This window comes from Diabrotica virgifera, chromosome 5, assembly GCF_917563875.1.
Source record: "Diabrotica virgifera virgifera chromosome 5, PGI_DIABVI_V3a".
Lineage (NCBI taxonomy): Eukaryota > Metazoa > Arthropoda > Insecta > Coleoptera > Chrysomelidae > Diabrotica > Diabrotica virgifera.
In genome coordinates, this window is record NC_065447.1 from 208,482,932 (window position 1) to 208,498,458 (window position 15,527).

General features: G+C 34.6%; 1 protein-coding gene across 5 annotated transcripts in view; it reads left to right on the forward strand.

Moving 5' to 3' along the window:
• The first annotated feature begins 3,839 nt into the window (after positions 1–3,839).
• LOC114336805 (tyrosine-protein phosphatase 10D) overlaps positions 3,840–15,527 on the forward strand; it is a 365,560-nt gene continuing 353,872 nt past the window's right edge. For 3 of the 5 annotated variants that reach the window (XR_007698103.1, XM_050650570.1, XM_050650571.1), the window contains exon 1: positions 3,841–4,163. Coding sequence is in view for 3 of the 5 variants with exons in the window: in XM_050650570.1 (XP_050506527.1) it covers positions 4,107–4,163 (57 nt within the window). In the remaining 2 variants the exon portion in view is untranslated. Of the gene's footprint in view, positions 4,164–15,527 lie in introns of all 5 variants that reach the window. The other 2 variants (XR_007698102.1, XM_050650569.1) reach the window with 1 other exon arrangement.

The following is a 15,527-nucleotide window of genomic DNA, read 5'->3' on the forward strand; positions in this document are numbered from 1 at the left end:
TTGATAGCCCAAAATAAAGATAGTCTTCACAGATTAGTCCACAGGTTTAACATAAGAGCAATAGAAATTCAATATGACAATTTCATCTCAAAAAACTAAAACAATAGTAGGTAATCAGTAGAGAACCAATAAGACCAATAATGACATACGTATCAGCAGAAACAATAGCCGATACAGCTATTGCCCGGTTACAGATAAATGAGAAATTTAAAGAGATAGACCAATTGGTGTATTGCCCGGTTACAGATAAATAAGAAATGTAAAGAGATAGACCAATTGGTGTACAAGTGGTAGCCAACAAAATATATTAAAGATATATTTTGTTCGGTACCACTTGTACACCAATTGGTCTATCTCTTTAAGTTTCTCATTTATCTGTAACCGGATAGTTAACACAAATACTACTGGAAAAGGCAGAGAGTAGCCTATTGAGAAGAATTACAGGAAATACGGTGAGAGATCGAAACATGAGTGAAGACGAAGACAGAAGAAAATGTAACGTACAGTGTATAAAGGAATGGACACTAAATAGAAAAAAAAAGAATGGAATAACCACATAATCACAATGGGGGCGACCGCGACCCATTATGGTCAAAAGTCAAAATAGCAAGAGATAAATCAGGTAATACTATATTATTTATCTATGGAGATAAATAATCACCAATCGGTAGAAGTATCGGCATTCCACGCAAAAGATGGAGTGGTAACCTTCCATAGAGGTATCAATCCGCCAATGAATAAGCAGAATCGAATGAATCGATTATAACGAGGAATGAGAAGAAGAAGATATATTTTTAAAAATAATTTGATAAGAATTCCATTACGCAGTTTGTTTTTAGTTTATTCTAGTGTGTATGCAACCAGTAGTACAGCCGAGTGCTTCACTGGTTGCATATAACAGAACGAGATTTAAAAATTTACCTGTTGCTGTTGATCTCTTTTGGTCTCACACGCCTTCTTGTGTTCAATGCCAAGCCATTGGTGCACCTAAAACAGGATAATAACTAAATATTTACTTCTATTATAGAATTTACATTAATTATGTACGATAATTATTATTATTAACGCCCCTGTTACCACTCGTTTTGTAGGAGGTAAGGACTGATTTATGATTATTCATTTAAAATTTTAATGAACTATTATCTGAAATAATAATTAGTTACTAAATACAACCATTATTCCATTTAACCATTATTCCATTTTCCTGCTACATAAACAAAAGTAATACATACCTAACTTCCCTTTATTTCCGTTCATCATCCAGCCCTTTGCGTCCACTGCTCGACATAGGCCTCCCTAATTTTTTTTCATTGTGCTCTATTTTGAGCAGTTTGCATCCAATTTCTTGACATTTTCTTGAGATCGTCAGTCCAACGAGTAGGTGGTCTTCCTCTACTTTTTTTGTCTAATCTCGGCCTCCACTCAAGTAATCTCTTCGTCCACCTCCCATCACTGATTCGAGCGACGTGTCCGGCCCCGTTCCATTTCAGGGTGGCAATTCGGGAAATTACATCGGTAACTCCTGTTCTTCGTCTTAAGTCTTCATTTCTAACTCGGTCACGAAGCGATATACTCAGCATTGACCTTTCCATTTTTCTCTAGGCTATTTGCAGCATTTTAGAAGTTGTAGCTGTCAATGTCAAAGTTTCGGCACCATAAGTCATCACAATCAACACACATTGGTCAAATGTTTTACGTTTTAAAGAAATTGGTATATCGCTTTTAAAGATATTAAATTATGAAAAATACGTAATATTGGTTAAAATAATAAATTTTTTCATATTTCAAAACAATATGGCGGACAGGCAGCAAGAAGTCAAATTTGACAGTGTTGCCAGTTTTAACCTTTTAAAGATCTAAAAATTTAATGAAAATTGCTTACCACACAGCTATAGATGGATGCAATTCAGAGTCCAAAGCCAAATTCGTGGCTTTAAATGTAATAAAGTTGCCACCAACATAATTATTTCCTCTGCCGGCAGTTTACTCGCTTCGAAAGAGGCCCTTTCTTTGTGAATATAGGTATTAAAGCCACACCTTAATTCATGATACTATAAATAACAGGATAATATATTGTACATCCGGAAGTCGTGACGTAACTTAAGACCGGCAAGTTCGTAATGGTTCGTAATCATTCGTAATGTCCGATTACTTTGAATTGTTCGCGGTTGTATTTTATATTTTATCTTTGGTATTTTATCTTGACTGGAATCTCGATACTAAATTTTTTTCGAATACATTGAAGTTTAATTTTATTTTGCTAATTGAATAATTTCATCACATAATGCATACAAATCCCATTTAACTTTAACAAGAATTCAAATTCAACTTCCGGTCTCTAGTTACATCATCAATGCGCGAGCTCGGACTTATTTGCGCTACGGGAAAATACTATCTATTTATAGTATCATGCCTTAATTGTACTTAAATTTACTTTCGTAACACCTACACACCATTATTAGTCTCACTTCACCTTTATTTAACGACAAACTCACTTCACTTTCACTTTATTACAAATTTGTATAATTATGATGCAGCAGACAACGCCCACACCCGACCTAACAAACTAAAAACTAACAAGAAACTGTTTAAAAATGCGCCAATGCGTGGATCTACCAATTTTTCAAAAACAGTTGCCAAATTTAGAGGTTTGCATAAATATTCCAAATCAATGGTATGGTTAAATGGACAAAAATCCATTTTTCATGTGAAATTATCTTTTATAATTCACATGGCAACATGGCTTCGGTTATGATCGTTGAAATGAGTGACAGTACATAACCACGAAATACATAAAATTTGTAAAAGTGTGTCTGGGAATCCCACAGAATTTATTTGTTAAAATATAATCATAAATCACTACAATATTAATAAACCTAATGTAATCCAACCTAACGTAACGAAACCTAACCAGAACTAACCTTACCCTTGTAATAAAGCAGTCATTTTGTGTTAAAAATGCGTCAGAACAAGTAAAATGACATATTTAAAAATTTAAAAAAATATATTTTATATAACTATGGCAACACTGTTAGGATTCTCCTTCTTGCCTTTATAAAACTGTTGTCATTCCTGTCGTTTCTTGTTGTTTCATGGTATATAATGGCGGAAAATGGCGGTGGTTTTTAAAAATAAGACATATTTTAAATTGCAATTACATGAAAAATAACGCTCGCCCCCAATAAAAAAATATTGTACAATTATCAGTAAGTGAAACAGAATTCATTGGTATAAATATCATATCCGTAATCCGTCTACCCATAAAAGAAACTAGAACCATTAGTGTTTTTAGTAAATGTATTATTTATTATAATTTTTGTGTCTTTGGATTTGTCTTCCTCGGGATATTTTATAATAATAGTAGGTAAGTATATTTAAAGTATTTTTGTATACTTCACTTGGTCTATTAAATTTGTCAGTATGTATGAGAAATCTTGTAGCCTGTCAAAGCGAAGGAATATAGCTCAGTGCTCATATAGCTTCAAATCCCGGACGATTCATATTATTTTTTTTTTTATTTTTGGTATCGTTTTAATAAAACATTTTTAAAAGTGAAAAGAGTAAGTGTAAGAAAGTTAGTTTAATATTTAAATAAAATACAAATGACCTGTTAAGTATATTTATTTCGTTGAAATTATATTATAATAGAAGTATAACTTCTTACGTGCGTACAAAGTACACACACATTCTTTTTTTTATTTTTATTTTGACTTTTCCGCCCATTGCTACGCTACGCCACTGTAGAGAACAACTTTTCAACGTGTGTATGGTACAGAAGTAACCGCGACTTGTTCCCGTCAAGAGTTTGTCGGCGATATGGTAGTAGGGGAAAATGGGAAATCAAATCCTCTCACTCACACTGCAACAACCTCTAACCGTTGTGTGTCAGAAGTTAAGAACTTGAAACTACACGCGAAAAAGGTGGACACATTTCGCTGAAATGTCGTTTATATAAAATAAACGTTTTCGCTAGTGCCAACAGTGGTGTCATTATGTTTTGCTTTTGTACCAGTTAAATTGTTGCGTTCGAAAATAGTTATGTAGTTAGTTGTGTGTGGCTTTTGTGTACCTGTGTCGTTTCTACCTACCTACCTGTCTCTTTAATTATGAAGACTGATGGGGTATTGTTTTTGTTGTTTGTTGCTGGACTGGCTTTTCATCAGGTATGTTGGAGTTATATTTAAATTAATTGAATTCAAAACAAAATCCTGCGATGTTTTATATCGCGATTAGTTGTTTCTCTTTCAATTGTTTATTTATTAAAATAAATAATTTACTAGAGTAAAATAAGAAGTTAATAGGAATAGGTATCATTAGGTAAATAAAAGGTATTTTAATATTGAATGTGTATGTGACTCCTTTTACGTTTAAAACTAAAAATGTCAATATAATAATTATTGTTACAATGTTAAGATATTGATAGCAAATAATGTAGGTATCATAGGTATCTATTTTGCATTTATACTATGCTCACATTGCTAATATATTATGTTTAATATATTTGTCTTGTCTTATGCTCACCCTACAGAAGAAAGTTGATTATTTTTATGTAGGTAAAGTATTTTTACTCGAGCGAAAACATCTCAAGACTACTACAATAATTTTGTACTTTCACTTTAAGAACTGTCATTAGCTGCAACAATGTTATTGTTTTGGTAATTAGTTTGAAGCCATTAATAAATGACTCGATTATTATTATATCTAATTTGATAATGATAATACGAATGAATAAGAAATGCAAGCAATATAATCGACATCTAGAAATATAGCCTCACGAAAACGAGTAAAATAAATAATGGTATCAATGAATGAAGATAAGAAACAAATAAAATTTCTGATAGTAAAATATGAGAAGAAACTTACACTAGTTTACACATAAAAACTGGAAGAAGAAGAACACTACTATCCTCAAGTGGGACGACTCAACGAAAACCATAACTAAATAATGATAGGACGGAGAGAGAATAGGAAACATGCTAAAAGATTGGAAAAGAACCTAAGGACTAATTTATGTTAGGACGGGACGTGTATGATACGGGCCGTGGAATAACCGGGCTCCGCACGGGGGTTTGATTTAGGGCTGATTTATGTTAAGACGGGGCGTGCACGATATGTGCCGTATGCCGTAGAACAATAGAAAGCTCACGTCACTCACCGGTGTCGTCCCGTTCCGTTGTATGATAAACTAGCCAATGATTTTCATATCAGACGATTCTTCAACGTGTCCTGTAAAACAGCCGTGCCGTCCACGTCCCCGTCCTAACATAAATCCCGCCTTATGCTACGACGGGTCGTTTCCGGCCGCTGCACGGGTTTTCTAAATTATAAATACAAAAATAGACGGTTTAGTTTTGATTTAAATCTGTCTCCTGCCATCCCCCGATAGCGCTATTTCTAGGTCTACCTTTTGTCAAGGAGGCTATGCAAGAAGACAAATTTAAATCAAAACTTCCGTAGTTCTCGGTATACAATAAAACTATTTATACCGGAGTAAGGTTAGAACGCCCTCTAACGGGGAATAAGTGAAATAAATGGCGACTCGATTCTAGTTTTCTGTTGACCTAGATATCAAAATATCAAAAGGCACCGCTGGGAAAATATTCCAAAAATGCGGTTCAGAGAAACTATATGAAACGAGTCTTTGTACTCTCATACAGAGTATGGCATTAGTAAAAATACAAAAATAGACGGTTTAGTTTTGATTTAAATCTGTCTCCTGCCATCCCCCGATAGCGCTATTTCTAGGTCTACCTTTTGTCAAGGAGGCTATGCAAGAAGACAAATTTAAATCAAAACTTCCGTAGTTCTCGGTATACAATAAAACTATTTATACTGGAGTAAGGTTAGAACGCCCTCTAACGGGGAATAAGTGAAATAAATGGCGACTCGATTCTAGTTTTCTGTTGACCTAGATATCAAAATATCAAAAGGCACCGCTGGGAAAATATTCCAAAAATGCGGTTCAGAGAAACTATATGAAACGAGTCTTTGTACTCTCATACAGAGTATGGCATTAGTAAAAATACAAAAATAGACGGTTTAGTTTTGATTTAAATATGTCTCCTGCCATCCCCCGATAGCGCTATTTCTAGGTCTACCTTTTGTCAAGGAGGCTATGCAAAGACTCGTTTCATATAGTTTCTCTGAACCGCATTTTTGGAATATTTTCCCAGCGGTGCCTTTTGATATTTTGATATCTAGGTCAACAGAAAACTAGAATCGAGTCGCCATTTATTTCACTTATTCCCCGTTAGAGGGCGTTCTAACCTTACTCCGGTATAAATAGTTTTATTGTATACCGAGAACTACGGAAGTTTTGATTTAAATTTGTCTTCTTGCATAGCCTCCTTGACAAAAGGTAGACCTAGAAATAGCGCTATCGGGGGATGGCAGGAGACAGATTTAAATCAAAACTAAACCGTCTATTTTTGTATTTTTACTAATGCCATACTCTGTATGAGAGTACAAAGATTCGTTTCATATAGTTTCTCTGAACCGCATTTTTGGAATATTTTCCCAGCGGTGCCTTTTGATATTTTGATATCTAGGTCAACAGAAAACTAGAATCGAGTCGCCATTTATTTCACTTATTCCCCGTTAGAGGGCGTTCTAACCTTACTCCGGTATAAATAGTTTTATTGTATACCGAGAACTACGGAAGTTTTGATTTAAATTTGTCTTCTTGCATAGCCTCCTTGACAAAAGGTAGACCTAGAAATAGCGCTATCGGGGGATGGCAGGAGACAGATTTAAATCAAAACTAAACCGTCTATTTTTGTATTTTTACTAATGCCATACTCTGTATGAGAGTACAAAGACTCGTTTCATATAGTTTCTCTGAACCGCATTTTTGGAATATTTTCCCAGCGGTGCCTTTTGATATTTTGATATCTAGGTCAACAGAAAACTAGAATCGAGTCGCCATTTATTTCATTTTCTAAATTAGTTTTAAGCAAATTTAGCTTACGACGGAAACTGGACGGCACATTCCGTAGAACAGTATAAGACACACGTCCCCGTCGTCGCCCTGTTCTGTTGTACGATAAACTAGAACTAGCGAAAGGCTGATTTTCTTACGACGGGACGTGGACGATACGGCTGTCTTAGGGAGCACGTTGAAGAATCGTGTGATATGAAAATCATTTATTTGCGTCTATTGTTCTTCGGCACACTCAAAAAAATTTAGTTCGTAATATTGATTAACAGTGATTATTGAATAGTATTTCGTTGTAACAACAATTTAATTTTTTGTTTCAACGAACTTTTAGACATTGACGGATGTATTTGGTTATTGTCACAATGATTGAATAATAATTGTGAAAATAACTAGAGTACATTAATCAATAACACTCAATTTATTCAGCCAATTACTTAGTTTCGTATATTTAATAAGTAATGTTAATCCTGGCAGCAACTCACTTTCTTGATTTCGTAGATGACAAGCAATTGCCTTGGTTTATCGTGACAACGTACAGATTTCATTAAAACAATGTACAAATGTTGAGACAATAAATGTTTTGCTTGACCATTTGAAATGTAACGGCTTTTCCGTATCGTGATACCCCTAGCTTCTCTGTGTTACCATTGTTTAAAAACGAATTCTTTGTTGAACAATGCTGTTGCCTCTGCCGAAGTGCCGAATAATAATTTCATTTCGTTTCCAAGTGTAGTCCGTAGTAGAAGGAAGTTTTCGTGTGTCTATTATCGTGAAAGTTCGGTCGAATTCTTTTTAAATTTTTTTCGAATCCTGAGAAAACTAATTAGTATTTTTAAAAATTTAAACGCAGAATAAAATATTACAGTATTATCGAAGGTCTGAAGTCCCTGAGAACTTCTATAATGATTATTTTAATAAGTCACAGGGGGGAAAAAGAGAAAATTTAGTATGAGTTTTAATTTCAAATATACCATTCAAAGGAACCTTTTTGTTTATTCTAAGGGACTTTCAGCCCTCGGTAATAATGTAATCTTTTATTCTGCGTTTAAATTTTTCAAAAATACGTATTAGTTTTCTCAGGATTCCAAAAAAAAATGAATGCGTTTAAAAAGAATTCGATCGAAATTTTGCACCTGCGCTCTCAAAAAGGATTAAAGTGATATACATTTTTGGAATCACTATTTCAAACGCTTTTAAATGAGCTGTCACATGATATACTTTCCCATTTAAAAAAATCAAAGTTGTGCCTGTTACCTGAAGAGGGATCGTGTAAAGTTCGAAACATTGATGTTATAATATACTTTGATTATTTTAAAAATCGACCTGTCCGAGCGTTTTGCTTATGTGCTAAAAATAAATAAGTTAATAAGTCCATTAGGTTTAGGACAAAGAAAGGGGGATTTAAAAAATTATTATTAATCAATATCATACATTGGGACTAAAGGCTAATGCATTCAGTAATTATTAATATAAAATACGTTCATAGTAGGAATGAACGAAACTGATTGTAAGAATGAATAGAATTGCTTGTAAGAATAACCGTATTTATTGTGGGAATGAATGGAATTAATTGTAAGAATAAACGGAAATAATTGTAGAAATAAACGAAATACGTTCGTCGGTCAATTAACGACGTTGTTGTTTCAATGAATAGTGGTCGTTGACTCAATGAACAGAGTTCGTAATATCAATAAAGTGATATTATGGTATACATAATGAATGTTCATCCATTCAGTAAACGTAATACATTGGCTCAACTAACGAAAATAATGAATTGATGAACATCGCTTTGTTTGTTCCAATAAAACCAAGAATTGGACAAATTTTAAGTATTGCGTTTGTTGTCTGAATTAACATTTTTATTGATATTACGCACCTTTTTCGTTGAGTGCACGTGCCGTCCACGTCCCGTCGTAAGATAATTCAGCCTTAATGCTTTTCATATTAGATGATTCTTCAACGTTCCTCGTAAGACAACCGTGTGGTCTACGTGCCCTTGGTATAAGATAAATTGGGCTTTATTTGAGAGTGTCTTGAGTGCATCTAAAATATGAATTTTACAAACCTGAAATTGCCAGCGACAGCAGTAGCGCACAGTGGTCCTTTCTGGCGATCTATGGTTGCAAAAGTATTACACCACAATTAGTCGGAGAGATAGAAGCGGATTTTGTGCGTGATAAGTAATATGGAAAAACTATACGGGAATATGTTGAATTAGTTGTGTACATGACTTTCCCCAACGGCCGGAAACCAGAGTGGGGGACGAGGGTAGTTATAAGGGGTCAAAGTCGCGGTTTTTATTATTTTTTTTGTGACGCTCATGATCGAGATGCACCAAAATTTGGAAATAAGTAGGTCATGACGTAACTAAGTAAAATCTCCAGGGGTGGAACGCTGCGTGGCCGACAAAGGGATGGGGGTAGGGGTGAATATAAGAAATATAAAGGTTTTTTTTGCGACGTTCGTGATTGAGATAGTGCACCAAAATTTGGTAATAAGTAGACCATGACATAACTAAGTAAAATCCCCAGAGCCGGAAACCAGAGTGGGGGACGAGGGTAGTTATAAGGAGTCAAAGTCACGGTTTTTATTATTTTTTTTTGTGACGCTCATGATCGAGAAAGAAAAGTAGGTCATGACGTAAATAAGTACAATCTCCAGGGGCGGAACGTTGCGTGCCGACAAAGGGATGGGGGCAGGGATGAATATAAAAATTATAAGAGATTTTTGTGACGTTCGTGATCGAGATAGTGAACCAAAATTTGGGAGTAAGTAGATCATGACGTAACTAAGCAAAATCTCCAGGGGTGGAAACCAGAGTTGGGGATGAGGGTAGTTTTAAGGGATCAAAGTCACAGTTTGTATTACTTTTTTTGTGACGCATCACAACATTTGCCCGCCACGTAGCGATCCGCCTCTAGAGAATTTACTTAGTAATGTCATGATCTACTTATTCCCAAATTTTGGTGCACTATCTCCATCATTAGCGTCACAAAAAAAATAATAAAAACCGCGACTTTGACCCCTTATAATTACTCTCCTCCCCCACTCTGGTTTCCGGCCGTTGGGGAAAGTCATGTACACAATTAATTCAATATATCCCCGTATAGTTTTTCGATATTACTTATCACGCACAAAATCCGCTCCCAGCTCTTAGACTAAATATAAGGGACTGAAAATTCGTATACAGGTAAAACATTGTTGTATAATGTAAAATACAATAACCTACAAAAATTAAAAAAATATAGAAAGAGCACGTTCGAGCACACAAGAGTAACTTTTTCTGAGAGATAAATAAATAAAGTAACAATAAAAAAATAGTTTAGCAACAATCCCGAACAATCCCAAAAGTTCTACTCTATTAAAATATTTACAAATTCTTATTTTAGTGCTAATCTATCATCATCTTTACAATCAAATATTTTTTTATCAACAAAGGTACAACTATTGTTTTATAATTATTGTAAATATACCTGTTCGCTTGACTTCCATTTAAAAAAAATATTAAAATAACAGTTTTAGGTACACTTAAATTCACTTTGAAAGGGCGCGGGCGCTGGTAAATTGCCTGAAACTACTGAGCGTAAGTTCGGTAAAGAAGTACAACTTTCGGTTTTAATTGTTCACTTCGAGGTGGAAGTTGAGTTCTAAGAACGATTTATTTTGTTTACCTGGTTATCTAGGTATTCAATGAGTGTCATTTGAACCAATTATTTAAAGATGAATTTTATACCTTTTGCAAGCATAGATTATGAAAAAGGACCACCGTGTAGCGTTGGTAAAAGATGAAAGAAGGAAAAGACGAAAGGCAGTCCAACCAGCATGGATATCATAAAGAACTGGGTATTTCTTCACACACTCAATTAAATGTTCGTCATTCAGTGTAGAATGTAACTTTTTATTTAGCAGCTTCTTCTGGTCACGTCCTGGACATAGGCCCCCTCTTGTGTTTTCCATATTCGCCTGTTTTGAGCTATCCCTTCCCGGATAAACAACAGAAGAAATGGAAAGTGTCCCGAAAATACTAAACGAAGAAGTGACATACGCGTTTAAAAACATTCTTCTTCTTCAGAAGCAAATCCACTAATGGATGTTAGAGGTCACATTTTCCATTAACTCTCTGTTTCTTGCAACGTGTATCAGAGCTTGTATGTCGTTAATCCCTGTCCATTGCCTTATGTTTCCGTGCCAGGACATTTTCTTGCGTCCTATTCCTCTCTTGCCTTCAATTTTGCCCTCTATTATAAGTTGAAGGAACTGGTATTTTTAAAACCATGGAAAATGAAAACCTCTTGGCCCAGACGAATCTTATCGAGTTACTGAAATTCCTGAGTAATAATGATAATGATACATAAGTATTTATCGAATTATTTAACGCAGTATACAAAACAGGTGTCGGCTTCATGGCAGTGTCTGGCAGACACATTTTGACGCGTGTAGATTTTGAGGTTTATGATTCAATCACGGGCCTAGTCAGAAATGTTAATACTTAATACATACTTTGAATTGTTAGTCACGAGTGTATAAACTCGTCCAATGGATGAGTAATAGGGTGCTCACGATTAGGTATTGTAACTTGTAACTCATTCCTTGATCGTATCGTATGTAGAATTATTTTACCAATCAATATGTATTATTGCGAACACTATTAAAACTAACAGAACTAGTTGATGACATAAATATTCAAGAACTTTGAATATCCTAGCTATGTCATGAGAGGACGGTGGTTGTTCTACATTTCAGGGAACGGTTCAATCAATCATCTACATAACCATCTCTTCAGAACAGTAGTGAACAGTAATAAAATAATCATGATGCTCGCTAAGAAGATAGAGCCTTATAGCCCAGTAAATGAACAGGAAATTCGGCGATACCGTGTAATTTTCAGGGGCAACTCCGAATTGCATGAAAATTTGGATTTAGGTTCTACTTATCCTCCACTTCAAAGTTGAAATTGTGCCGTTGGTTGCTTTTACTTGGGGGGTAAGAGTCACCCCTTCTCGGGGGTGAAAAAACATACGTTCAAGATAAGACCGGAAATGGATAAATTGACTGATTTTAAGCAACTTTTGTTCTATAGAGTTTTTTACTTAAGTCAATACCTTTCGAGTTATTTGCCATTGAAAATGTTGATTTTTCGACAAAAAAAACTACGTTTTCAGACGGTTTTTCGCAAATAACTCAAAAAGTAAATATTTTATCGAAAAAAATATCCTTAGCACAAGTGTAACTTAAAAAACCCCAAAAAATGGTGTATCAGTAAAGTCTATCAATCAAGTAAAAACAAAGTTGTAGCTCATGAAAAATACGTTCTTATTCGTCTAATTCCAAATCGAATATTCCAAGGTGAAATCACCGAAAAATTAAGCCCTTTTCAGGATAAACCCGTTTAGACTTTTTTTAAAGTGTTTATAAAAAGCTTTGTTTTAATTGTTAACAAAAGTTTTAGCATTAAAAATAAGCGAGTTACGCTCAAAATAAAGTTGGCCCTCTTTTTTTTTGTAAAAAATCATGAAAATCTCGCCGTGTTTAGCTCCCCAAATGAAATTAATCGCTACCGCTTTACAAACAATTTACTTACCTTTCTATTTTTTATATGATCTGTCAGTCTCACCGGTTTAAAGTGTTTATTTTTGAAAGGTTATAATTGAGAAAGCTTGAATGGGTCACTAATCACGAGTGTATGCAAATTTTGAACAGCCATATCTTAACCAATTTTTGTCTTACGGAGAAACAAAATAAAACTAGCATATTTATAATAGCAAAACCTACATTTTTTTACTCTTTAAGATTTTTCTTATAACTAATACTTTTTAAGTTATTTTGAAAAAATGAAATTTTTCAAAAATTTTTAGAAAATTTGTTTTTACTATAAAACCAAATGTTTTCAAAAATAAGCACTTCAAACCAATCAAACTTACAGATCATATAAACAATACACATACAGTTAAAATAGATGGTAAAGCCAAACGATTAATTTCATTTAGGGTGCTAAATAGAGGGAGGTTTTCACGATTTATTTTACCAAAAAAAGGGGCCAACTTTTTTTTTCAGTGTAACTCGTTTATTTTTCATGTTGTAAACTTTTGTAAAAAACAAATAATAAGATTTTTTTCGATACTTCAAAAATGTTAATAAGGTTTTCCCGAAAAACGCTTCTTTCTTCGGTGATTTCGCGTTGAATTATTCGATTTGGAATTAGACGAATAAGAACGTATATTTCATGAGCTACATTTTTTCGTGTTTTTATAGGCTACACTTTTACTAAATATATTTTTTTCGATAAAATATTAACTTTTTGGGAAAAACGGCCTGAAAGCGTAGTTTTTTTATCGAAAAATCAACATTTTAAAATGGCGAATAACTCGAAAAGTATTGACTTTCGTAAAAAACTTTATAGAACAAAAGGTGCTTAAAATAAGTCAATTTATCCATTTCCGGCCTTATTTTAAATACGCGTTTTTCACCCCCCGAGAAGGGGTAAATGTCACCCCCCCAAGTAAAAGCAACCAACGGTACAAATTCAACTTTGAAGTGGAGGGTAAGTAAAACCTAAATCCAAATTTTCATGCAATTCGGAGTTGCCCCTGGAAATTACACTCCAAAACGGTCATTTATTGGGCTATTAAATCTACTTTTTCTTTATACCTCCTCTATCTTTTCTCACTGGTAAAGATGTAGTGGCGTCATGTAATTTGTTTGACTCTTTCTGTCCAATTCTCTCTCTCCTGCGCGTGTTGTTTTGCTTGGGAGAATGAGTAATTAGTCATGTCCTTTATTTGGTACGACCATCGTACTGAGGATCTTCCTCTTGATCTTTCTTCCGCTACGTTGCCTTCAAATATCATTCGTTCGATGCCCTCTCTTCTTCTTGTTATATGTCCAAAATATCTCAGTATATTATGGTTGGTAGTTGCGGTGAGTCTAGTTTTTATGTTGAATTCTGCTAATATTAAATTATTAAGTATTTGTGCGATGTGAGCCATAATAGCGATTTCAAATGAACTTATACGCTTTTTTATGGTCCAAGTTTCGGAAGCGTAGGTGACGATCATCGTAATCATACATCTCCAAGTGGAGCAAAGGGCACCTTGCGGTGTTTCAAGTAGCATGAGGTATGATGGTGAGGTCGCTAGTCCCACGCATCATCTGTTGGGTTCCGTCCTATTTTGTTTACTAGTTTTCTCCATTCTCTTCTGTTTTTTGCTATCTTTTTTGCATCTTTTCTCTATTGTTTTTTTCCACGTATAAGATGGTCTACCCTTTCTTCTTTTGCCTTGAGCATTGTAATGTAGAGCTTGTCTAGCAACATTTGTTGCTGGTTTTCGTAAGGTGTGTCCTATCCACTTCCATTTCCGTTTTTTTATTGTATGTTCTATCCTTTCTTCATTTGTTATTCTCCACAATTCGTCATTAGTGATTTTGTTCGGCCAAAATATTGATTCACAATGGCAATGGCAACAAGACGCACACTGATGTCCCGCACAGCCTAGCTGAAATGGAATTGGGCAGGCCACATAGCGAGACTAAAAGATTCAACATGGACCAGAAAACTAATTGACTGGCGCCCAAGAGAAGACAAACTCAGCAGAGGACGACCACCAACACACTGGATGGACGAGATTAAACTAATGTCCAAGAAAGAAATGGCAACAAGACGCACAGAACCGTGAAGGGTGGCGAAAAATGTGATAGACCTATGTCCAGCAGAGGACGTAAGAGGTTGCATGATCATGATGATGTCATTACTTGGCATTGCGCATCAAATCGTTCAGTCACCAAGAAAAGGATTCTCTATGATATATCTGGTTTTGAACAAATACAAATATGTCAATGAACAATTTACAAAAGTAAAAGATAAAAGAAATAAATACACGAAAAACATAAATGGAGCGCCAGGACTGCTATTATTGAATGGAAGTGCAAATAATAGTGTTTTCAAAATATACAATAAAAACATTTTAAATTCAAATTATAAATTGAAAGTCTGCCAAATCCTACTGTTTATCGTTTCGTAATTTTAGAAATAAATTTCCTGTAGTATCTAAATTGAATCCATATCCCAAAAATAAAATGGTAATTGCTAATATTATAGTAGGGAAGGAAAGTATGCTAAATGTGCAGTTACTCGAGCGTTATGGGAATCTATTGGGTTGTGAAGAGTAGGTCCTAAATCCAAAAAAAGTTAAGTTTTCCATAAAGTGGGGGACTTTTAATTTTTAAATTAAATTTTTCATTTCCAACAATCGCTTTTTCCGATTATAGCGCCATCTATCCATAATTCGAAAAAATGTCTCGAATAAAAGTTGCTTATTTTTACGTAAAGAATCCAAATCTGTAATAAAAATTGGGGGCTCCTATTTAAGATTTTAAAGTAACCCCCACCCCACCTCCGTGGGGGTCGTGTTTGGTGCCATTCTATAGATTTTTCAAAAATATTGAATACGTGTATTTTGCAGTTTTTCGATCTGATGTTCATTTCGCGAAATATCGCGGGGTTCGTATTTAAAATTTTACCCAGCCCTCTCCGTGGGGGGTCGTGTTTAGTATCATTCGAAAGATATTGGTAGAAATATTGAACACGTATTTT